At 39.3% G+C, this 25,844-nt stretch overlaps 1 protein-coding gene across 1 annotated transcript in view; it reads left to right on the top strand.

The window, feature by feature from the left end:
• Positions 1-25,844, top strand: part of LOC103716598 (NPC intracellular cholesterol transporter 1-like) — a 244,943-nt gene that overhangs the window by 128,430 nt on the left and 90,669 nt on the right. Inside the window, exons 14-19 of the mRNA XM_039118113.1 lie at positions 13,092-13,168; positions 13,245-13,362; positions 13,899-13,982; positions 15,895-15,990; positions 16,083-16,184; positions 25,464-25,532. Of these exons, the coding sequence (XP_038974041.1) occupies positions 13,092-13,168; positions 13,245-13,362; positions 13,899-13,982; positions 15,895-15,990; positions 16,083-16,184; positions 25,464-25,532 (546 nt within the window). The remainder of the gene's footprint in view (positions 1-13,091; positions 13,169-13,244; positions 13,363-13,898; positions 13,983-15,894; positions 15,991-16,082; positions 16,185-25,463; positions 25,533-25,844) is intronic.

Raw genomic sequence — 25,844 nt, 5'->3', positions numbered from 1 at the left:
CCCATCCGGTCATTCATATTGGGCCACGTCATGCATGACCCCAACCCAACATATGGTATTCAGGTTCAGCTTTGATGCAAGATAAAAGAAGAGCACACTATTCATTCTATTTAGAAGGAAAATTAATAGTGATGGGATAACCAGTGGATAGAACTAAGAAAGGATGTTGGTGTGCAATGCTTCCACTAGCGTTGTTAACAAGGATGCAGTTCAAGCATAACTGAGCCATCAACCTATAAATAATATAGCCTCAATATCTAAACTCCAAAGTCCAAACCAAGACATGGCAACGGGATATGTGATAGAAAGGTTAGGTATTTTAAAGTCCCAAGTAGAGGTGGGCATTGGGCCGGGCCGCCCATGGCCCGGCACGGCCCGCTTGCTACAGTAACGGGCCGTGTTAGGCATGGCTCATAAAAAGGGACCGGGCTGGGTTAAGGATTTCTGGCCCGCGGGCCGAGCCCGGTACGGCCCATAAGGGCCTGGGCTGGCACGATTCGTGGGCCAAGCACGGCCCGACCCGTCCATGAGCCGCTCTCCCTTCCTGCCTCCCTCTCTTTCTCTCTCTCTGAGATCCCTTCCTTCGAAGCTCGCTCTCTCCTCTTCCCATGGAGACGGATCTTATCCTGGTGGTCGACCTCAGCCTCCTCTCCCAGGCCGAGCTCAACACCCTTTCCCTCTCCTGTCCCAACGCCTTCGACCCCCACCGCTGCGACGATATCGTCGTCCCCAAGATTGACCACTCCGTCTTCAATGAGAGTGCCGGTAGCCGCAAGCAGACCTACTCTCGCCTCCGCCTTGCCCCCCACAAGCTCGACGCCCCCCCTTCTTCGTTCTCCTCATCCTCCATCGCCCGGCGCCGCCCCCGCGGCCACCTCTCCTCCTCCCCCCAATCCTGCTTCGCCACATCCGCCACCGACAGCACCAGTGCCGAAGACGACGACCCAGGACGCCGCAAGAATCAGCGGATCGTCTCTTTCCTCCGCCAGCTCTTCGCCTGTGAGGATTCCTCCGCACCCCCTCCCCAACTCCCATCCCAGTCTCAAACCAACCTAGCGCTAACTGTAGCCACCCCCATCTCCAACCATCGGAATCCCGACGCGGGTGATAGTAGTAGCAAGGTGTTGGTAGTGGTGGATGATAGGGATCGGGAGGTTCTGAATGCCAAGGGCGTGGCGGTGGATTTGGTCGGGTTGGGGGAAATGGTGGATCCTTTCGGGGAGAAGCTGAGGCGAAGGACGGCGGGGTTAAAGGCGGAGGAGGAACTGCTGCAGTTTTTGAGTGGCTTGGAAGGGCAGTGGGGAGCTGGAGGAAGAGGAGGAAGATCGTTGATGCATCGGTGGTGGGGGATGACTTGCCAAGGGGATGGAAACTGCTTCTCGAGCTCAAGAGGAAGGACAGTCTCGTGCCTGGCACGACCCGTGCCTGGCCCGGCATGGCCCGCTACCCCACGAGCCTAGGGCCGTGCCAGGCACGGCCTGTTTAGTCTGTGGCCTGGTGGGCCTGGGCCGGGCCGGGTCCGGCACGGTCCGATACCCATCTCTTGTCCCAAGACATGGCAACAGGATACACGATACAAACGTTAGGTGTTTTGAAGTCATGGTTCTTTAGCTTGAGTAGGATTGGACCATGCCCAGTCAGGCTAGTTCATCCCATTTTTGACCTATTTTATACATGGTTAGGATTAGTACATTGGCTAGGTGGAAAAAGGAGCAACCCATAGCCAACCTGATAATGGAAAAAGCCATTTTTCAAATCTGATCAAAATATTGGATTCAATCATGCCTAAGTGTGGACTAGGTTGGATCATAGGTTGTCCCGACCTGTTTGCGAAACTGAAACATTGTATTGTTTTTTTGAAGATCTTGATGTTAGAATTGACTCGCCACCCATTCATGTCGAACTATTAGGTGGATGTAAAATCCAAAGATATGGAAAACCTATGCGAACTGCTATGCTAGGATGCTTCAATGTGTGAACCGATTAAGTCACATGGAATGATTTGCATATGTTAACAAATGAAGAGGTAAAATAAAAGGAAAAATAATTCTTCAATCTCTTTCATCTTATGGGCACCATTTCCATTTCTCACCAGATCTTATATCTTCCTTCAACCATCACCATGGTGGTTGATGCTGGAGAAGTTTAATCTCCATCTCTTCTATACTCGTGTCTCGTGGTAGCCTGATGAGGAGGCCACACCTAGAGATCTTGCTGTAGCCATCATTTTATTGTGCATGGAAAGGAGAAGAACTTGATGAAGATGAGGCACAACAAGAGGCATAACAAGCTCTGTTGTAAGGAAAATTGAAGCAACGTTGATGAGAGGGCGGCGGCGGCGAGGCATTAGAGGCAATGGAGGCAATATTGGAATCGAGAGGCATCATAGAGAAAGGTGGGTGGCCTCTGTAATCCGTAATTTTACAAGACAACAAGGTGTTGAAGGGGGCTAGGTTATTTTAAGTTAGAAACATGGATTGACCGCTGATTAGTGTTCAACTATGACTCAAGCGTCAAAATGGTTTGGATTGGGTTATCGGGTTCTGGTTATAATTCATACGATGGAGACATTGGCATGTTCTCTTGTTATAATTAACATTCATATGTCAAAAGGGTTACCTGAATGAAAGAGTTGGAATGGGAATTGGAGACTGGAAAATAAGGGACCATTCCTATTTCATTTTATGCACACAAAATGTAGGACTGACAAGAAAAGAAAGGAATGGTAGTTCCCCATTTTGATATCTTAAGTTCGTTTTACTTACAATTGAAGTAATTGTACATTAATTTTTTATTATACCTTGGACTACGGAATAGCACCAAATTAAAATGACAACCAATATAATGGTTTTGGATGCCTTCTATTATAAATTTCCATTTGTTAGTTTCATATTAGTTTATTTGACATTCTATTGTTTTATTTGAGTTAATTATCCTTTTGGTCCTCTAAGTTTAGTTCGAATTTTTAATTACTCTCTGAATTTCAAAAAGCTCAAATTTGGTCTCCATTAACTATTTTAATAGCGTCCTTCCCCCCTATTCTAACCACTTTCCTTCACCAGAAATCCCTGCTGGCATTAACTAGTTATTACATGGCCAATTATGTGGCAGAAATTGCTTAGGTAGGTGATTACATGGCCAATTGGTGATGATGTGGCAGAAGTCATAACAGATGATTTTTTTTATTTTGATGACGCAGCATTTGAGTGTGATGTGGCACTTGCTGTGGAATTTTCAGCCAAAAAGTGTTCGGTTGCTGAGTGCCACAGCATCACCCATACGCCGCATCATCATCTATGTATTATAGTCTCAGGACTCCATCTTATACGTAGTTTAAGTTTTTTATTGTTTCTGTGTTTTTTATCCAAAGCCATGTTTAGGCTTGGATTTTCAGTCGAGTCATGTACTAGTACTGCCAAGCAAAAAGGGTCCATCTAGGTATAATAGGAAGCCTAACCCAACTCCAAACCGCCATACTTAATTGCTTTAGCCTTAGCCTTTCTTCAATGCCCACGGTCATTACTCATCTCTAGGAACGGAGGAGGATGGATGATAGTCTTGAAAATAGAATTGTGCATGTATGAAAGGAGGAAAGTTAGAAAAGAGAAATATATGCAGAAATCTGCGGAAAACAGTATAGAAAAAAATACTGTTCATGTGAACAGTAACCCGACCTGTTACCGTTCACGGAATAGTAACTCGACCCGTTACTGTTCACGGGAACCATAACCCGACCCGGTTACTCTTCACAGAACAGTAACTTGGCTTATAAAAAGAGAGGACAACAACCAAAAAAAGAAAGAAGAAACTCTAGAAAGGTGAGTGCCATCATGGGCGAAGCCTTGAGAGACCCTTTTTCTTCCACTTTCATCTTGCTTCTTGACCTATTTCTTCTTAGAGCCACCTTCTTGACCCCGCCATCCTTCATCTCGATACCGTGGTGGAGCGCGGCCTGAAGATTCTCATTGAATTGGAGGAACCAAACTCGCAGAGGTAATTATCCGACTAGTTCTATCACCATCTTTTGCCCATCCTTCGTTTCTTTGTCCATCAATCATTATCTCCACCCATTATCATTACCATCGTTGCCATCTATCGCCTCCTTGGAATCCGAGTTTACTGGCAGTATTTTTTTTATTATTCTGTTTTGGTTATTTTCAGTTTGTTGCACTAATTATATTTTATTGATTAGGCTTCATTAATAAGATATTTATCATGTTCTGTTTTGCGTTCACATACCTCTATGATGTTCTTTTGGGATGATTAGTATTTGCTAAAGTGTCTAATCAATTGCACCATAATTGATTATTATGAAATCAATCTACACCTATAGTAATCGATTGTAGGTTGCACCAAAGTGGTATCAGAGCAAATAGGTCCTGCATATCTAGGAATCTTTAATATTGTGTTTGCATTATAACATTCATTTTTTCTACACTTTAAATTCTGAGAATTAAATTTCTGCACTTCAAAATAGAGAAATATATTTTTTGGATTAAAAAATAGTAAATTATATTTTCTGCATTTAAAACTACAGAAGTTTTTATTTTTGAAGTTAAAAATACAGAAAAATTTGTTCTGCATTTAAAAAAAATTCTGCATTCATTTTCCGCATTTAAAAAATAAAAAAAACTTTTTCCATTAAAATATTAATTTTTGTATTAAAATATTCCTTTTCGGCATTAAACAATAAAAAATCCAAAAAAAATTTTCGAAAAAAAATTGTTTCACCTCCATAACATTAGAAACACCTCTGAAACAGTTTTAGGTCGAAGCTTAGCCTACAATCATGTCTGATAATTGGAAAGATACATTTAGAACCCAACAACAAACCGTAGAGTAGATCCAACGATAGGTAAAATACCTCTCCAACTTTATGACTAGACTAGAATTGAACATACTTGAGATAGTGAGACCTAGGAGAGAAAAATCATCAGGATGAACCAAGACGTAGAGTCAGACTTCAAGGTAGACAAAGAGTCCATCAGAGGGTAGTCGAGAGTAGTGAATCAGATAAGATAGAAAATGAATTAGATAACCGACCACCACGTAGGAACAGAGAGACCACCATATAGAGAACCCCCTCGTGCGAGACGTTGGAATGATGGCATTAAGATTGATGTTGGAAATTTTGAGGAGCGTTTTCAGCCAGATGCTTTTCTTGATTAGGTCAACCGATATTTTGATTGGAAGAAAATTCCTGAGGATAAAGAGGTCAAATTTGTGACCCTCAAATTAAAGGGACACGCACTAGTTTGGTGGAAGCAACTCCAGGAACGAAGAGTTCAACAAGGTAAGGATAAGATCCGTACCTGGAGTAAGATGAAGGAGAAGTTAAGGAAGCGATTTGTCCCATTGGGTTATTGCCAAAACCTCTACTTGAAATTTCAAAACGTCCGACCAGGGACTAGGACTGTGGATGAGTACACGGAGGAGTTCTATGAGTTTCAAGCAAAAAACGGCCTTAGTGAGGACCCCATTCATGTTGCTAGTAGATATATCAATGGCTTGAGACAAGACATCTGGGACCAAGTGGAGATGTTCGATGTCTTGAGTATTGATGATGCCCATCGCCGTGCACTGAGAGTGGAAGAACAATAAAGGCAAACTAGCGGTCGAAAGTGGGACTCAAATAGAAACTCCATTACCTAAGGAAAGAGTCAGTTTGGAAATAAGGCAATAAGTTCTCAGAACCCTATCAAGACCACAATTGTCCCAAAACCCAATTCTAACAATGAATTATGGGACAAGGGCAAAGGCGTACTGGCACCGGCACCTGATTCCACTATCATTTGCTATAAGTGCCAACAACTCGATCATAAATCCTCTGAATGTTTTTTGAGAAAATATCAGTCTCAGTCATACCTAATTAAGCAAGAACACTAGGATGATTCAGATGAACCCAATCCAGAGGCAAATGATGATAAGTCTGAACAACAGCATGAGTCGGAGAACGACGATGTCCACATTATAGATGATGAGGTGGGTCCACTCATGGTGATTTACCGTGTCATGGTCGCATGTAAGCAACCTGTCCAACACAATTGGTTGAGGCGAGGTATTTTCTTAACTATAGGTGCAGGGGGATATAGATGTTCCATCTCGATTGATAGTGGCAATACTGAAAACTTCGTGTCTCAATATATGGTTGATAAACTAAAGATACCGGCACAAAAAATTCATAAACCATATAAGGTATCTTGGTTTAAAGAGGGAGTTGAGGTTCCAGTCACCCACAGGTGTTTAGTAGAGTTTTTCATTGGGAAACAATACCAAGATCATGTATGGTGTGACGTTATGTGTATGGAAGTGTGCCATGTGTTGTTAGGTAGGCCTTGGCAATACGATAGAAAGACCCAACATGACAGAGAAAAGAATACATATTTTTTTGTGAACGATAAAATGAATATCAGACTTCAGCCATAAAAGGAATTGTATGGGTATAACACAACAAAATTCTGTGAAAGAAAAAGGCAAATAATCTACTCAAAGGGCCTTGATTATAAATTCAAAATCTTTCAAGGCTGAACTGAAAGAGAATACATGCTTGTACACCCCGTTGCCTATCCCTAGTGGCCCTTGGAATGATATCACCATGGACTTCATTGCGGGATTACCCATGACTGCTAGGAAGGTTGATTCGATTTTTGTTGTGGTGGACCGGTTTTCAGAAATGGCACATTTCATTCCATGTAGGAACACATCTGGTGCATCATAGCACATTTATTTTTTAAAGAAATTGTTAGACTGCATGGTATTCTAAGATCATTCACATCTGATAGGGACACAAAATTCACTAGTTATTTTTGGAAAACTCTTTGGAGCAAATTAGGAACGAAACTAAACTTTAGCAGTGCTTATCACCCCCAAACAGATGGTCAGACAAAGGTAGTGAACCGTACACTCGGTAACTTGCTTAGATGTTTGGTTAGTGAGCGTCCTACTTAGTGGGATTTGGTTTTAGCACAGGCTGAATTTGCATACAACAGTTCTATAAATCATACTATTGGTAAGTCTCCATTTAAAATCATATATGGTTTTCCTATTCCACATATACTTGATCGTACTTCCATTCTCTATCATGGTCGGATAAGTGCTGAAGCAGAGGACAATATTGAGCTGGCCCGTCACATCCAACGGGAAGTGCATCAACGCTTGCTTGACTGCAGTGCCAGGTGTAAGGATGATGCTGACCGTCATCGTAGGGAGGTTAACTTTGCAGAGGGCGATCTGGTGATGGCCTATTTCAGGAGAGAGATTTTCATTGGGCAGTTACAACAAACTCAGCCCGAAAAAGTATGGTCCATTCTGCATACGTTGAAAGCTGAGGAAGAATGCCTATTTATTGGAGCTTCCAGACAACGTCCAGACTTCCCCAATTTTCAACGGCGCCGATATATACCAGTTCCATGGAGATCCACCAGAGGCGATTGCAGTTCCAGATCTACCCAACACCAGCTAAGAGTCCAGTTTTCATGAGGGTATTAAGGATATTCTTGACGTGCGAGCAGCAGGCACTAGGCGTGGGCAGTATCGCAGATTTCTTATGTGTTGGCAAGGGAGACCTATGTTAGACAGTTCATGGATCAGCGAGGATAAGTTGAGGCGCCAGAGACCTGATTTGTTGCAGCGCATTCAGGAGGCCTACTCGTCAGGAGTCGAGTTCTTCCCAGTTGGGGAGAACTGATGTAGTCTCAGGACTCCATCTTATCCATAGTTTATGTTTTTTGTTGTTTCTATGTTTTCCATCCAAAGCCATGTTTAGGCTTGGATTTTCAATCGGGTCATGTACTAGTACTGCCAAGCAAAAAGGATCCACCTAGGTGTGATAGGAAGCCTAATTCAACTCCAAACCACCATACTCAATTGCTTGAGCCTTAGCCTTTCTTCAATGCCCACGGTCATCACTCATCTCTGTGAACAAAGGAGGATGGATGATAGTCTTGAAAATAAAATTGTGCATGTATGGAAGGAGGGAAGTTAGAAAAGAGAAAAAAATACGCAAAAATCTGCAGAAAACAGCACAGAAAAAAACACTGTTTAGGTGCATAGTAAACCGACTTGTTACTGTTCACGAAATAGTAAATCGACCCATGACTTTTCACGGAACAGTAACCCGACCCGGTTACTATTCCCAAAATAGTAACTCGACTTATAAAAAGAGAGGACAATAGCCAAAAAAAAAGAGAAGAAGAAACTCTAGAAAGGTGAGTGCCACCATAGGCGAAGCCTTGAGAGATCCTTTTTCTTCCACTTTCATCCGGCTTTTTGACCTCTTTCTTGTTGGAGCCACCATCTTGACCTTGTCATCCTTCATCTTGATACCGTGGTGCGGCCTGAAGATTCTTATTGGATTGGAGGGACCAAATTCGCAGAGGTAATTATCCGACTAGTTCTATCACTATCTTTTGCGTATCCCTCGTTTTTTCGTCCATCAATCATTATCTCCACCTATTATCATTACCATCGTTGCCATCTATCACCTTCTTGGAATCCGAATTTACTGGTAGTATTTTTTTTATTATTCTGTTGTGGTTATTTTCAGTTTGCTGCACTAGTTATATTTCATTGATTAGCCTTCATTAATAAGATATCTATCATGTTATATTTTGCGTTCACATACCTCTATGATCTTTTGGGATGATGAGTATTTGTTGAAGTGTTTAATCAATCGCACCATAATTGATTATTATGAAATCAATCTACACCTGTAGTAATCGATTATAGGTTGCACCAATTATGTTTCTGCTCCTTTAAGTTTCACAATGTTTTTGCATGGTCCTTATAGTTTAAAAATTTCTAATTAGATACCTTGATTTTCAAGTATGATTTAATGTAGCCTTTCCAACCTAGTGGTAAGGCAGGTGAAGATTATGTAGCGAGGCGAGTTGCTGGACGCAATTAAAAAGCTGGAGCTGGCTATAGTTTTTGGAATGGGGAAGCTGGGGCTAGATCCGGAGATGGTCTCGAAGCAGTCAAGTTCGGGGATCTATGGACCGTTGCTACAACCGCGGCGACAACGGAGAAGTACGCTGACAGCGGAGAGTTATAATTAAATATCATAAATTCATAAAAGTATGTTTTCTACTTCAAAAAATACTTCTGAGTTATATAATATGTGCTACTAATTTTTCATAATTTTTGGTATTAATTTTTTTTTATTTTTAAATTTAAAATAATTTTTAAATATAAATATTTTAAAAAATTAATTTTAGCTCAGATTCATATAGAATCCAATAATGGATGCTACATATAGTTTTCTAGGTTCGTAGGTATGCATCAAAGGTAACTTATTTTTCAATATTTTTCAAATTTAGGCGTAAGCCACTATGTGCATGGTCACATCAAAACTTGAATAAATAGACACTAAATTTTGTTGGAGGGTAGCTTTCATGCTCCTAAATACGCTTTTGAGTTTGCAGTTTTTTTTGAATTTTATTATATATATATATATTTTATTTTAAAAATATATTTTTAATTCTTAAATTTTATATATAATTTGAAAATTAAAAATTTTTATGTCATCGTTTTGATCATCCATAGATCTACAACATATCATAAAATCATGACCAAATCAAAAATTTCGAGCTATTTTTTGGAGCCCCCCAGAAAATAGAGAAAATGAGATAGAAAAGTGTAAGCACACCTTATTTGGGCTTGGATCTTTCTTCAATGGCGCTGAATCAGTGTGATTTTGCAAATTGGAGGGAAGGGAGAGCCATGTAGACTCAAGTCTAAACGAAACAGACACTTTCCTTTAACAAAGGAAAGAAAAGGAGAGGGGGCTCAGTTTTGAATCGGGTTGGTCGATGCGAGTTCGGTTTGCAACGAGTTTGAATGGAACTAGTCGGTTCTGAACGGTTCCGGCTGGTTCGGCCTGGTTCCGGCAGGTTCTAGTCAGTTTGGAACCCGACTATGGGCCGAACCGGGTAGTTGGTTTGGTTTGGCCTACCTTGCTGACATCGAACCTATACCAAGGGCGGTATGGTACTTGCCAGCTGAAGATCATACCAATGAAGGGTATCGATTGGTACACATAAGCATATACATATTGTTGCTCAATTTACCAAAGCCTCAATTACATATTGTATGCACACAAACATATTGCATAAGTTTGTCATGCATGATATTGTTCTTAATCTATGAATGAAAAATTGTAAAGGTGCTCCAATTTCTTTCAGTCACTTGATGAAATAGTCTATGAGATGATGCAAACAATAAACTTCTTCAGTATAGGAGTAGATTTACCATATTGGATCGACCACTCTGCTGCAACTAAAAGAATAATATCAACATAAGGTTCATCTTACATGTTTTAATTTACTCGTTTTGAATTAAACTAATACTTGGGGATATGTAAGAGGTTCTTGGGTTAATTGCATCCTTATCTTTGGAGCTCCTAGCCTGTCCTTAAATATCTTCCCATGACATCAATTGGCACATGTTAGAACAGTTATGTGCATGGTTCGCCGTACCGGCTCGAACTAGATGGTACAAGGCGTACCAGACCGTACTGGTACTCGGTATGGGTTGTGTACCAATACTCGGTATGCCAAAAAGACTCCATATTGTACCGTACCAACATAGTGCTAGCGTGGCACTAGTATGGGGTCCACTGAGAAAACGAACCTTGGTTACGTGTGAGCATACATATTTATTCGATGATTTGTATGCAAACCCTTGGCTGTTGAAAAGCCAAAGCTACCACCATGTTGTAAATTGTGTTAGTCCAAACTAAGCCCTGTCTTTGCTTATGCTCCCCCATTGATAGTTGGATAATTCTCTGGCTTTTCTCAACCCCGGAGCCTCCATAACATCAGGTTGACTCTCCTCATCATCTAATTGGAGATCCTATGCTGCTGCTCAATTGTTCCTTATATTGCTTCCCCTGTTATGGGTCCATTGAGCATTGTATTGTCCATCTATCAACATCATCTGCAGCTACTTCATCTTCTCTCTTCTTATATATTGGATAGATGCTTCATCTATTCTTTGACTTTCTTTAATACTCTATCACACTTGGTTACTTCTAAATAACCCTTGCAAGGTGCTTTTTCAATCTATCGTTCCCACTACTATCACCTATCTTTCATTAATAGTTGCATTGCCACTTGTGTTGCTGGCCTGACATTCTCTCATGTAACCAAGCAACATCCCTCTATTGGTGCTTGCCCATATCAGCTATCATAGAACCTGGAAGCATAAATCATCAAACAATCAAGAAACATGACTATAATGGAATGCAGGAAATAACTTTGTTACTTTATTTTTCTTATAGATTTCTCGAGATTTCAGGATTTTTTTATAGATATGGTAGAAGTTTAAGTTCATTGGATGCACTTCAATTGTGCACCCATGTTATATACACGTACAAGTAAGGTCTGTTGTACCATCCCGTACTGCTCGGTACAGGCCCTTACCGGCTGGTTCAGCCTGTATCGAATCGGTCCGATGAAAGACTAGACTGGTTCGGCGTTAAAAAATAGTACCAGACGCAAGGTCTGCTGAACCGACCTGTACCGGTCGGTTCAGCCCGTACCGGACCGGTACCGAGCCGCACCGGTCCGGTACAGGGGTATAAAACGGTTCCGACCCAATATGGGTCGGAACCGTTTGGTTTGAGCCTCGTACCGGTGCGAACCGCTCGGTTCGCACCGGTTCGCTTCTGAAAAATAGTGCCAGCGCCACACCACAGCGCTGGCCAGAGGCTGGCACTTTCAAAAGTGCCGCACTGGGGCACTTTTCAAAGTGCCACTCAACCCGATTTTAGATATTCGAGAGTGCTTTAAATGTATGTAATTGATTGTATCTTAATTTGAAAATATTTTATGTTCTTCATCTCATTATTTGAATCATTTGGAAGTAATAAGTTGCATCATCTACTTTTAACCTTAAACCTAAACATAAAAACGTCAAAAAAATATCCAAAAGTGAAAGAACTCCAAAAAAAAAAACGACGATGGGGTCGAAACCAGGCCGAATGTGCCCCATCGGTACGGTATCGGTTCGGCTCGGTTCGGCACCGGTACCGTACCGTTACCGGAGCCGACCGGTACGTCGGTACCATCGGTACCGCGAACCTTGACCAGACGGTACCAATCCGAACTGGACAAACCATACCGGCTCGTACCGGTTCCAAATTTTTTTGAGCTTTTGGATGCGTAAACTAGGCTAAACTAGTGTTACCGGTTCGCACTGTCTCGAATCGGTCTGGTGGTCGACCGGTACGCCTACTGGTACCGGTTCGACAATCCTTGGTTGATATGCCACCAGTACCGGTACGGTATGGTATGTCTGGTACCATTCGATACGGTACGGTACAACATACTATGATAATAATATAATATATTATACTATTATAATGTAATTATATAATAGAATATAACATAATATATTATTAATTTTTTATAATATTATATTTTATTGTATTTATAGTATAATAATATATTATGGTATCATATGATATAATATAAGATGTAATCATGAAATTTGTTGGTGGGCATTTTGGTCATTAGAAAGTTTTATTAAAACCCGAACAACTTTCTGACATTTGCCGTAAAGCACTTTTGGAGAGGCTCCAAAATAGAGCTTTTTCCAAGTAGACCTTTCATCTTTCTAGCAAAGCCAAATAAGCTTTTTGATTTTTAACTAAACACCACTAGACTATCCAAAAGTATTTTTGGAGAGCCAGAAAGTGCTTTCTGATCCTCCAAAAGCTTTTGCCAAACGGGGCTTTAGTTAAATCAATATCGTTGAAGTCAACTATTTTTCTTTTCAAGAGTGTTATTTATATATTATTGCAATTATATATATGTTTGCATATGATTGTTCTTGTGTGTTTGTGTTAGTTTGTCTGCTTCATACTTACTATGTAATATATTGGACACAACCTTTTTTTTGGGAAGCAGGATACTACCGTTTATACTTTCATATATCTGTGGTTTTGTTGACTTCTGACTGTTCACTTCTAGCACAGACTTTGTTTTTGTTAGGCTTATATAACCTTTTGGTTTAAAATTAACATTGCCAACATGCTGTATTTTAATATTAGCAATTGCGTTGATGGATGAAATTTTGGGATTCAATTTCAGGTATCTGAAGAGGCTCCTCCAGTAGTTAAAATGCTGCATCCCTCTTTTGTTCAAGGACATATATCAAATTTCTTCAGGTTGTTTATCCATTGTGATTGAATTCGTATTGCTTGCTGAATGTTGTTTTTATCATGTATAAATTATCCTTTGCAGGATTTATGGATCCTTTGTCTCCAGAAATCCAACGCTGGTTTTGTGTTTATCAATGGCCGTTCCTCTTCTCCTTTGCTTAGGTCTCCTCCATTTCAAGGTTGAGACACGACCGGAAAAGGTATCATGTCTTGCTTCTTTGTCTAAAATTTTTATGGTTCTGGAAATGCAAACATTTTCTAGTTTGTTATAGATAATAGGCCAGTACGTGTTTTGGTTCCAATCTGATTATCCATAATAACTATATTATATGTGATAACAGTATGTTCACCAAATCTTGGGGTCATTTTGCATCCTGAAGGCTAGCATTTTGGTATTACTAATGCATAACCTTTTTAGTTTCATCATTGGTATGCTGGCCTAACAGTCTGGTGTGACATCTTGAATGTTTGAGATGTTATCTACATGAGTAATTTCTCTTTCAAAAAATAAAATTTGTAAAAGTCAAGTTTTTACTGTCAAGTTTTATGTTCTCAGATTAATTCTATTGGTTTTTAGCCTGGGAGGACATGTTGTTTTGATGATTCTAACATACTCTTGTATCTGTTCTGCATGGATGTTTGTACATCTTATAAAGGCTCTTAATATCTGTTTTCCAGCTGTTTATTATAGGCTTATAGCTATTTTAGTTTTTCTATATTCTATGTTCTTATGCAGCTCTGGGTGGGTCCTGGAAGTAGGGCTGTGGAGGAAAAGCAATTTTTTGATAGCCACCTTGCCCCTTTTTATAGAATTGAACAGGTACTTGCTTATTCTTTGCTATGTTGTTTTATAGGTAGGTTGTATTAGAATTTGCATATGTTGAAGGAATATGAAAAAAATTGCGACCTTTCAGAGAATAAAACACAAAATATTATACTTAATTCTTATTTTATTTTTAGATGTTTCTATGTGATGAATATGATCAACTTCTGATAAGAAATTCAAAATCGATCTTGGAAAATGTAGGGCTATTTTCTTCATGGAACCAAGGTCATTCTTTGAGTGTCAGGGTGCAGATGCCTATGTTTTGCATACCAGGTGATACATGGTTACATACTATGGTCTACTTGCCAGCACAAACTGGCATTGGCATGAATAAATATGGATGAACATAGACTCCTTTCCTTTGTTATTAGCTTTGGCATTGTGATAAAACATGGGTTTAGAAGAGGGACGCAAGGATAGGCTGAGGCTCAAACAAAATCTTGAGATCTGGGGATTCTTGCTCTACCTTTTTCACTAGCTAGAAAGGCAGAGTCATATGGTTGTTGCTCTCATCTTGTACCAATTGTACAAATACATGTTCTGAACCCTATATTGGTTTTTTTGGGAATGGTATGCTACCAGTATAACATGGTTCACCGTACCGGCCCGAACTGGGCGGTAAGGGCGTATCATATTGTATCAGTACGGACACTTGGTACACTGAAAACACCTCATACTATACCGTACCGACACCGTGCTAGTGTGGCACCGGTATGGGGTCCGATACCGACACAGCGAACCTTGCAATACGGTATTGGTAGACAGACCTAGACTGTCAGAATCAATAAGAATTAAAAGCAACTAGTGTGCAACTATTACTGTCAGTTCAGTATAATTGTCAGTATTGACCGGTACAAACTGATATGGGAGGCATGTATTGGTCCAAGTGGTTACATCATCCAAGGGTCTGTTGCAGTATCATTTTGCTGGGATGGTATTGCTAGTTTCTAAAACCCTGCTAAGTACGAACTCTTGACAGAGGGAAAGCCAAATGATTTTAATTAGTGATGTAGAAAATTGCACATTTCATATTTTACTTTTTAAACATTATTCCTTGTTGAGTTCCAGCTCACAGATTGTTATGGTTTATAGCTAGTTTAAGGGACAATGGTCTGGGCATTGTTACTCGTGTTGATTGTTTGGGGAATGCCGCAGACCTAAGAAGTGAAGGCATAAAATGGGCCAATATATCTTTAGATTATTTTATGAAGTTGAGTCACTTTCTTTTGATTGAGGGGTGCACTTGATCCAGATAAGATGGTGGGAGGTTCCCTGTTTTCAAAAAGGTTCCCTTGAAATGCTTTATTTGAACTAATAGAATTTCACTATTATATATTCATACGGGTTCTGTTATATAGTGAGAATATGGTAGTTGCTCTACTTTGTTTTCATATTGTTAGTAGAATAATAGATGTTTTTCTTTTGATGGTTATATATTGCCTAATAGTGATTTTGTATTCAAACTCCTTTATGTGCTGACTTTGTGCATGGTTTGCTCTTCTAGACTGTACGATCCTGTACAGGGTGCACCTTACTGTACTGATAGAGTATCGAGACTCGATATGTTCCATGTATAGAGTGTCGGTACTGGGATATGAACCATACCAACACTTGGTATGGGGTGTACTGGTTGGGTACTACATGGGTTTAGCATCGATACTGCAAACCTTGCTTTGATGATGTATGTATTTTGACTTCTTTTAATGAAATCATGTGCTTTTGATGTGGTATTATGAAACTACTGCATCCATTTTAATTTACATTGATTCCATTGATTGTGATAAATATAAAACTACATCATGAAGTACATTTGATAATAAACATTTCAGTCTCTTTTTCATCAGACATTTTGTTCTGTTTCTTCTGGGGTTAATTCAGTGTTAATAAATGGTTGTTTCTGTTACAGCTCATCCTAGCCACTGTTCCAGTTTCAAAACATGATAAGCCACCTAGTATTGTGACCGATAAAAATATAAAGTTGCTTTTTGAAATACAAAAAAAGGTACACGGTATGCAAACAATTATCATTGCAATTTTCCAACTTTATGTAATATGGATGCTCATTTCTGATTTTCTGCTACTTTGCTTTGAAAGATTGATGGTCTACGGGCAAATTATTCTGGATCTACTGTATCCCTTACTGATATTTGCTTGAAGCCGCTTGGTGAAGATTGTGCCACTCAGAGTGTACTGCAGGTGCAGAACTATTTTTTTTAATAAACTTTTTTGTGATGTTTTCTCTCATGATCTTAACAAGGAATGTTTTTTTGGGATGCACCTTGTCTTTGAAGTTTGGCCTATGTCTGTGTTTCTTAGTTCTGAATGTTATTTTTCTGTTTTATGTGCCTTGCCGACTTCACTTATTTTTTTTTTATTTCAAGTACATTCGTAATGTACAAAAGGGGTGGTGAACGCTATTTAAATCTTCATCCTTCTTTACATCATATGGCAAGTCAGCTACTAGTATAGGAAATATCTGAAGGGTAGCACAACAATCTACCGAAATCAATCCCTGCACCTAGGATATACTAGGCAGCTCAAACCCAAGATAAAAACCTAAACACCTAACTATTAACTGATCACTTAATTATAAGCTTAAGAAGCTAAGCAGATGATGATCATATTATGAAACATAAACATTTATAATTATTCTAAATAGATTGACTTCATGTTACAGTTCAATCTTGATTAACTGATGGTTGCAGTATAATCTAGAGATAATACTATTAGAATAATATGCCGTGCTACAATACTGCTACAGTTAAGGATGTCCGAATCGGATCGGACCACCCGGTTTGGCCCATATCGAGCGGACCCAGTGGGAAACCGGGTCCATTCATCCATTAGAGTCGATTTCGCCCTGAACCAACCGAAAAAGGACCGAACCAGATCGTACCAGCCAGAACTGAGTTACAATTTCTAAGCAGCTAGCTATTTTTGGGTGAGGTCCTGAGTTACAATTTCTAAGCGGCAAAGAGCTTTCCACCTTTTCTTGTTCCTCTCGACAAAAATCACACTAATTTAGCACTTCAGAAGGAAGCTCTAAGCCGAAATAAGGCGTGCTTTTTCTCTCATATCTCATTTTCTCTTTTTTTTTTGGGGAGGCTTGAAAAAATAGCTTAAAAATTGCAAAATAAGAGGACATCATACCAAAATTTTTGATTTGGGCTTGATTTTCTAATATGTTGTAGATCTATGGATGATCTACATGATGACATAAAATTTTTTAATTTTTGGATTATATATAATTTTAAAAAATTAAAATTATATTTTTTGGATTAAAAAATATAAAATATAAAAAATAAAAATTATAAAAAAATGTAAAATTAAGCGTATTTATGGGCATGAAAGATACTCTCCAGCCAAATTTGGTGTTCCTTTATTTAAGTTTTGATATGATTATGCGCATAGTGGTCTAAGCCTAAATTTGAAAAAAATTGAAAAATAAGTAGCCTTTGACCTCATGGGGCTAGAAAAATATATGTAGCATCCATTGTTAGGTTCTACATGGATTTGAGTTAAATAATTTTTTTTCAAATATTAAGATTTAAAAATTATTTTTTAATTTGAAAAATAATTAAAAATATAAATTATTTTTTAATTTGAAAAAATAGTAGTACTTATTACTTAATTCAGAAGTAATTTCGGAAGTAGAAAACATATTTTTTCTGAATTTATGATACTTAAACATATTTTTAAATTTAAAAATTATTAAAAATATATAAATAAATAGAAAAAGAAAAATTAGTATTATGTATTAGATAAATCATATGTATTTTTTGACATAATAAATGTATCTTCATCATAACAAAATTTTGCTATTTTTAAATAATTGATAAACTAACATAGTTGATAAATCTGGAGGAATGGAGCCATTTAGAAAAAGAAGAAAGAGCCAGAGCATGATATTGGTTAGGATTATGAGCAAATACTCTCGGATCGACACCATTGGAAGTGCAACTGGTACCACAAAATTCAAGAGAGGAGGGGTAAATAGGTTGAAGGAGCACTTAGCTAGTGGCTACAGTGTAATCCAAAGATAATACTATTAGAAATTGAGAATAATATGCCGTGTTATAGTACTTCTACAGTTGTTTGCTATGCATCATATAATCTTCCAGAATAAGATATATTCAATAATAAAGTACTAATGCATCAATTATACATCATGAAATAGTACGATTCAAATTTTATTATTATAATAATCAATAATATGTTGATAAATCTAGAAAAAGAGTTACATTACTTAACTCACAATCACTGACAAATCCAAATAATTCCAAAAATTTTCTCTCAAATCCTCAATTATGAATCATGTCATGCCCTTGCTGGACATCTTGTCCAGATGATTACACGCATGTATAGAATCGAGTCCAATAATTAGAAAAGGTTCGGACGATTATAGAAAATTAGGACTGGCGGATAGTGGAATCCAACTATCCGGTTAGCCTAATCATGAAATCTAATCAATCAAATCATAGAAAGAGGGTCGGACCAGGGTAACAATAACACAACAGGGGCTAACGATAATGGAGTCTAGTAGGTAATGAGGGTCGGGCAGGGACCGACACATTGCATGGCTACTAAAGTAGTCAAATTCCTTTTACTAGAGTCGACCAAAGTCGCATGGAAGGAAGAGAAAAATAAGGAATGACTAATTACAAGAGAGAGGAAGAGAGAGAAAAGAGAAAGAAACAAGAAGAGCGGGAAAATATGAGAGAAAGGGCATGCTGATGGTGCAAAACAAGGGAACTACACTTTCTCTCCCTAACATGGAGTAGAGGAGAAAAATTGTAGGGTTCTAGTTGGTAGAAGCCTTCCAAAGACACAAGAAGAGTGGGAAAATATGAGAGAAAGGGCATGATGATGGTGCAAAACAAGGGAACTTCTACTTTCTCTCCCTAACATGGAAAAAAGGAGAAAAATTGTAGGGTTCCAGTTGGTAGCAGCCTTCCATGAGGAAGATCCATCGGCTAGTGACGGTGGAAATGGCGGTGCATGGGCGATGCCTGAATAGGGAGAACAAAATAAAGATCATTCCGATGGTTTGAAACACCTTGAGAATGGCTACAAGGACAACCATGGTTGGGGGCAGCTCGGGGCGTCATAGATGCAGAGCTCAGCGTGGCCATGGTTGGCGGTTGGAGCCTTTTAGAACCCAAAGTCTCTGGTGAATAACCAAAATAGGGGAATGAAAACCAAAATAAGGTATCCTTTCTCAGCCAAATCCGATGACTAATTGGATGGAATCCTTGATCCTAAAGTTAAGGAAGATGGAAAGCAAGACTAATTAAAAGAATGAGGAGTCGTTTCCTGGTTTCCAGTGACATTTGGCCGCGGCCATAGTGATGGTGGTGGCCAGTGTTTGAGATGAAAACAGGGAAGAAAAACAATGGCAATGCTCATCTTTGAGGCCTGATAATAATGATGGAGGTCGGAGGGATCCATGGAGATAAATAGGAATTGAATCAAGCTTTGGAGAAGAAGGCGACTCCGATCGGGAGTCCACCTTTTCTCAGCATGTGCGGCCCACACTCCCACAGCAAATGCAGAGCACGTGCTCAATTAAAAGAGTTTTTTTTTTTTTTTCAAATTCTGGTTTTGGGCTAGACAATTTTGGAGTCGAGTGGTCACAATGGAGAAACTTATCATTGTGCCAAGGCTCCCTGTCGAGCAGCCTTACCATGGCTACTTGTAGTATCTCCAACCGTTATAAAGATTTCTTCCTCAGGCTCCTTTCTCGGTATCAATGGTTTCCGTGCTTATATTTGTTTTCATAACTCATGGTATAGTTTTAATGTATCCTAATTTCTAAATGCTTTTATTTTTGATAGGCATTTGCCCATGCTATTATTTATCTATTTTGACTATTACTTCTCATAAATCTACTGTTCTTGCTTTGGCAAAACTAAGTCCTGCTATTTTAATGGCATCCATTTACTTATTATTCTATACTTTTTAAGCTAAATATATTTTATTTGTGGAAATCTTGTTCTAGAATCTCATGATTGTTTGGTTTTCAATGTTTACTCTCTTGGAAGTCATGGTTGTTGAGACTTTCTGTTTGTCTCGTGATCATGTAGTTTGTCTCAATGTAGATTTCCATCCATTGTAGATTGGCATCCCAATTAAAAGTAATCTACAGCGGATGGGAATCTGTGTTGTGACAAGCTTGTCTTTGACTTCCATGTAACTGCTGACAGCCAAGGTTGTCAAGTTGGCTAGGCTGTCCTAGTTGATAGGGACTTATATACTCCATGGGGACCTAGGTGGTCCATTTTAAAATGGCAGAAAAATACATGGGTCAAATAATAAAGAACTGTCTCTCTCTTTGTTTTTTAATCATTCATATGAATGATAAAACCATTAAAGCATGATAGGTGATAATCAAAATTATTGTCAGGATTTCATCACAAATTAATCTGCCATTTCAATTGTAAGAATGATAGGTGATAACAAAAGAAAATTATTAAAAGTCAAACATGATAGGTGCAAATTTGAGAAGGATAAAAAACAAGAAAAAACTCGATCTCATAGGTCATATGGTTATTCAAAATCCCATATTTCATGTTAGGAATAGATTGCAACAAGGAAAAAACAGAAAAAAGAAAAAAAATCATAGAAAATACAAAATTTAGGATGAAGATGATAGAAAAAGGGAAATGAAAGTGGAAAAAGGAGAGAGAGGAACAAGAAGGATCTTTTATATGAGAAGGGGAAGACAAGAGTGAAAAGGAAAGAATATTTCAAAAGAGAAGTGTAAGCAGAATAAAACAGGAAGAATGAATTAGAAGAAAAGGAAGAAGGGGAAGTATGGAAAGAAACATATAAATGTGGGCTGATCACAGTTGGGAAAATAAAATAAATTATGGACAAAAAGGCAGTGTGCATATATTTAGACCAAGGTTCAAAAACTCTGTTTTGGTTTCAGTTTCCATCGTCTGAGTAGAGTTTTAGTTTCGATGGTTTAGATAGTATCACTCCAAGTTTTAGAATTATAGTTTCGCTCCAAGTTTTTGAGTTTTGGGGAAAAAGTAAAGAAAAATCCAAAAACTGAAAAAAATTAAGAAAACGAATCATGAAAGCATATTTATTTCATTTTAATAACTCATCTAAGCAATAAAAAAAACCATTTGAGGATATTTCATTATATTACCTTTTAAAAATTCAAAAAGAAGAAAAGATTTATCTAAATAAAAATCCAATTTCTTTTGCTATTCAATTTTAATATTTCTTTTTGTTCCAAAAAAAGAGGAAAAAAGTCTCATTTGACTAAGAAAAAACATAAGAACACATAATGCTTTCTAGTTAGTAAAGACACATTAAATTGGCATCTTGCCCACTGTAATTACAAAACTTTGCCAAAAATAAGATAAATTAGGTTTAAAGCCTTATATAAATGTGATATTTAATAATATTTAAAATGCTAGAAAACATTAGATACATTGAACATGTATACTTGTGAAGCCAAATATAGATAACAAAACTTTCAGCTTCAGCCAGTTTGGCGAAAATTGTCAAAACTCGGTTGAAATCAGTCAAAAGTGATCAAAACTAGTCAAACCCGGCTAGAGCTAACTGCAACTGAAAATTTCGGTCATTTCAGACTAGTTTCAACCAAAATAGAGGTCAAAACTGATCTATTTCCATTGAAAGGGATTCGTTTCGGCCGAAACTTTGAACCATGATCCATAATTCCATACTATATATAAAAGTGGCAGTTTTGGAATAAGAAAATATTCTTTCTTGATTCTGTTTGTGCCAAGCAAGGTATGGCATACCATACCGAATCAGGCAGCACGGAGCATATCGTATAGTACCAGTATACGGTACGAAGGGCATACCAACACTGGGTATGCTGAATTGGCCTCCGTACTGGTGTATACAGGGCTTGGTACTAAGACGGCATACCTTGTTGCCAAGAATACACTCCTATTCCTCTTAAAAATATGTTAATTAGCCTACTAGCTTCGTCAACTGCATTAGCTACCGCACATACTCTCTCGTCATTTTTCAATCAAACTAGATACTTTTATAAAACTCCCAAATAGATTGGAGTCATTGGACTGTATATTTCTCTAATTTGAGCTCCAAACTTGTTGGACTATTTGATTCGATTCCTATACAAATTGTACTCTATCACTTTCTTCTCTTTTCCCTCAAATGTGCATTGCATATGCTTAGTACTAGTTTTAGTGAAGGAGTACCCAGTTGGCCATAGTCTAAGTGGTTTAGGCTCACTGAATTCCTAGGTAGACTTGATGACGACAGCACCATTGACCACCTTTTCATTCTCTACTCTCCACATTGATGGGCCTTTGCTTGAATCCTTTGTCACTCCTAATCTCTTGAACCCCAAGGCATCACGGTATGCCAAACTGGCCTTGGCGCCACATCATCAATTGCGCTGGAGCTTATTACTAATGAAGCAAGCCTAAGCAAGTTAGGCTCATAATTAATTGGCCTAAGCTTGATCTGGGCCTTCTGAGCTCCTATCGCATGCAATGATCTTTCTTCATAGAGGAGGAAGGTTTACTCGACAATAGAGTAGCAAGATAGGTGGAAAGCAACAAAAACATAAATCTCAAAATCATCAAATGATAGAAGAGAACTAGAAATTTGATTCAACTTAAGATGACTTCTATATTAGCTAGGAACCCCTATTTACAGTTGTACAACCTCCTCGAACCGACCTTGAATGTGCCCACATTCGTTTGCTTCTGGAAGGGTAGTAAATTTTTTAAAAAATATGGAAAAAAATTGTGGAAAAAAATCTCCCATAATTTGCTTGGATTTGAGTTGATACAATGTCGAAGTAAATATTAGAAACATTGATTGTCGAACAGATCTGAATCAGGTGATTTGGCCTTGTATTGAACCGAATCGATGCCAAGTCCGAATAGTTCGTAGGGATTTTTACGGTTCGGTAATAACACCTGATGGTTTGAGCTATTCTCTTTCTTTGGTTCGTAACAACCCTCCATAGTTTGAGTTGTTCGACGTTCCAGGGCCTTCGAGGCTCTCCTTCGCTCTATCCCCAAACCTCGACCCCTCAAATTCGTCGTCCCAACCCCTAGATCCCCACAATCCCTCTGCCTCCCCCTTCCGAAACCTTTAGCCCACTACCACTTCCCTTCTCCCCCTTCCCGAAAAATGCTACATCCTAATCCTCAACTGGAGCAACCTGATGGCCCGATCGCCGACGCCGTCAAGAGACTACTGGCCCCAAGAACGGCTTGGCTACCGTGACCGATGATGCAAGAGAAGAGGAAAATGAAGCTTTGATTGCTTCTCTTCGCCCCTTGAAGCGGAAATTGGAAGACGAGGGCTCAGAATCGGCTCTGATAACATCACTTCGATGGAAGACAAAAATGGATTAGCTTGGAATCGACCCCAGCTTTTCGCTCCTGTCCGGATCTGACCTCTGACCTCTCTCTAGCCTTTCTCCATTGTTGCAAAGCTGTCAATGGCTGTCCAATCCTGTTGAAGCTTGTCAGTATTGGTGATGCCCCCCTCTCTCTCCTCCCGCTCTCCATCCCTCTCCTTCCTCTGCCCCCTCTCCCTCCCTCTCCTTTTTCCTCTCCGGCCTTGTCCCTCTCCTCCTCGTGGTTTTGGTATATAGCGGTTTAGTACGATATGGAATTGTACCGTTACCGTACCATATTGATCACTGGTGTCTAGCATGCCTGTTGGCACCGGTTATGCAATCTTTGATTACAAACAATCTAGATGTGATTGGATAAGAATTTGATAATATCTCTATTTTATCTTGATACTAGGTTCTTCCAAATTTGTTTAGACTCGATTATGTAATTCTTATTTCATTATACCTCCAATATTTGATTTTTAATCTACACCAAGCTTCTAAAACTAAGATCTGAATTTACTGTGGAACAAATTTGCTCCTTTGGTTATCCTTTGACGTACATCGGATCAGTTGCATGTTAGCTATGTCCATGACATGTGATACCTCAACTCTAGCCTAGTTGGCCATGCTTAATTTTCAAGACAAGCTTGATATGACCTTAGCTCGCTAATGTTCAGCTCATTTATGCCTTTATGTGGGACTAAACCTTTATCATTCAGATTCTCTAAAAGATATCTCTAGATCTACTAAACATCAAATCAGGATCTGCTGTGCTGATATCGGGCACCATACCAGTTGTTCGACGGTATGAGTCGGTATAGGCCTGTGCCGTGTCGGGCCTGTACTAACATAGGAGACCGCGGGAGAGAGGAAAAGAGAGAGAGCGAGCGGGAGAGGGAGGGAGGGAGGCGGTGGAGGGCCGACGGAGGCCGACGCTTGTGTAGGTGGCGGAGGCCGTGGCCGGACTCCTATTTCGTTCGAAACAGGGGTTCGACCGCTAAAAAAAATTATGATTTTTACGTGAAGTCGGCAAATTAAAATTTTTAGCGACTAACTTTACTTAAAAATTGCAAAATTTTTTAGTAGACGGACCTCTGTTTCAAATGAAACAGGGGTCTGGTTGTGGCCTCCGCCACCTGCACAAGCGTCGGCCTCCGCCTTCCTTCCTCTTCCTCTCCCTCCCTCCCTTGCTCGCTCTCTCTTTTTTTCTCTTTCTTTCTTCTCTTCTGGCGATGGTGTCTCAGTTTCTTTGCTGGAACCATTCCTGTCTGCCGCCAGTACGGCTCGGGATGTCCTGAACCAGGCGGTTCGGGACAATTTCGCCAACCTTGTATTCAATCACTATTAAGCCATCCAAGGTCGGCAGAACTGGTACCGGACGCCGTACAAGTTTTTCGACGGCACTAGTCGGTACCGGTCGTGCCCGGCCCGTACCGATGGAGGACACGACACGCAGACCGTGGGGGAGAGAAAAAGAGAGAGAAGTGGGAGAGGGGAGGGTGGCGGACGCCGGCGGAGGGCCGCGGCCTCCGTCGGCCTCTTGCCCTCTCCCTCTCTCTCTCTCTCTCCACCGCTCGCTCTCTCTTTCCTTCTCCTTCTCAAGCTCCGGCAATGGCTTTTGTTTTGGTTACCAGAACCTTACCGGTGAGCTGCCGGTATGGCTCGGAGTAGTCGGAACTGCCCGGTTCAGGACGGTTCTGCCGACCGTAAAGCCATCACTTTTGTACCTGCATTTTTTTCGTTTTCATAACAATTTGTAGATTTCTGTTGTTCATAACTTCATATAGCGAAGTAGCATCGTAGAACTCATGTACTTTGGCTATTATGTTTTCTCTAGATGTTTTTATTTTTTGACATGTCCTAGATGTAGCTTTTTTTTTTTTTTTTGCAGTTAGATATGACACCGTTTGTTATTTTAGGCATGAGTGTTGTTGTGGACAATCCTAATAGGTTATTGAAATTATATCCTATTTATGGGCCAAAGACATTCATTGTCAAAATACTCTACCTTTTCTTGAGAAAATAGAATGCTTTTCCCAGCTCTTTCTATATTATGCTCTACTCAATGCATCTTCTATCTGATATTTGTAAGAATTTTCTTTTACCAGTATTACAAAATGGATCCAAAAAATTATGATGGTTATGGCGGCGTAAACCATGCTGAGTATTGTTTTCAGGTAAATTCTTTGTACTTTATGTTCATAGATATTTTTCTATTCTAGCTCCAAGTTCCCAGAATGCACTATTTCTATTTCATAATCTTGATTAGCCATATATTTTTATCTTAATTTTGTTTATGCACTTCTGCTCAATTGTATGCCCATCCTATGTTCTGCTATTATCTATTTTTTTACGGGACCTCTCACTGCCCAATTGTGAGATGCAAAGAAGTTACTTTCATCTTTCCGACTGTTCATATTTCCATGATGCAATTTTATCATTATGCACTAGTAGGTATGACGTATGAGTTTTATTAATGCATGCATAAT

Source organism: Phoenix dactylifera, unplaced genomic scaffold, assembly GCF_009389715.1.
Source record: "Phoenix dactylifera cultivar Barhee BC4 unplaced genomic scaffold, palm_55x_up_171113_PBpolish2nd_filt_p 000309F, whole genome shotgun sequence".
NCBI lineage: Eukaryota > Viridiplantae > Streptophyta > Magnoliopsida > Arecales > Arecaceae > Phoenix > Phoenix dactylifera.
The sequence above is the reverse complement of the archived record's forward strand: the minus strand, read 5'-3'. Positions and strand labels throughout refer to the sequence as shown.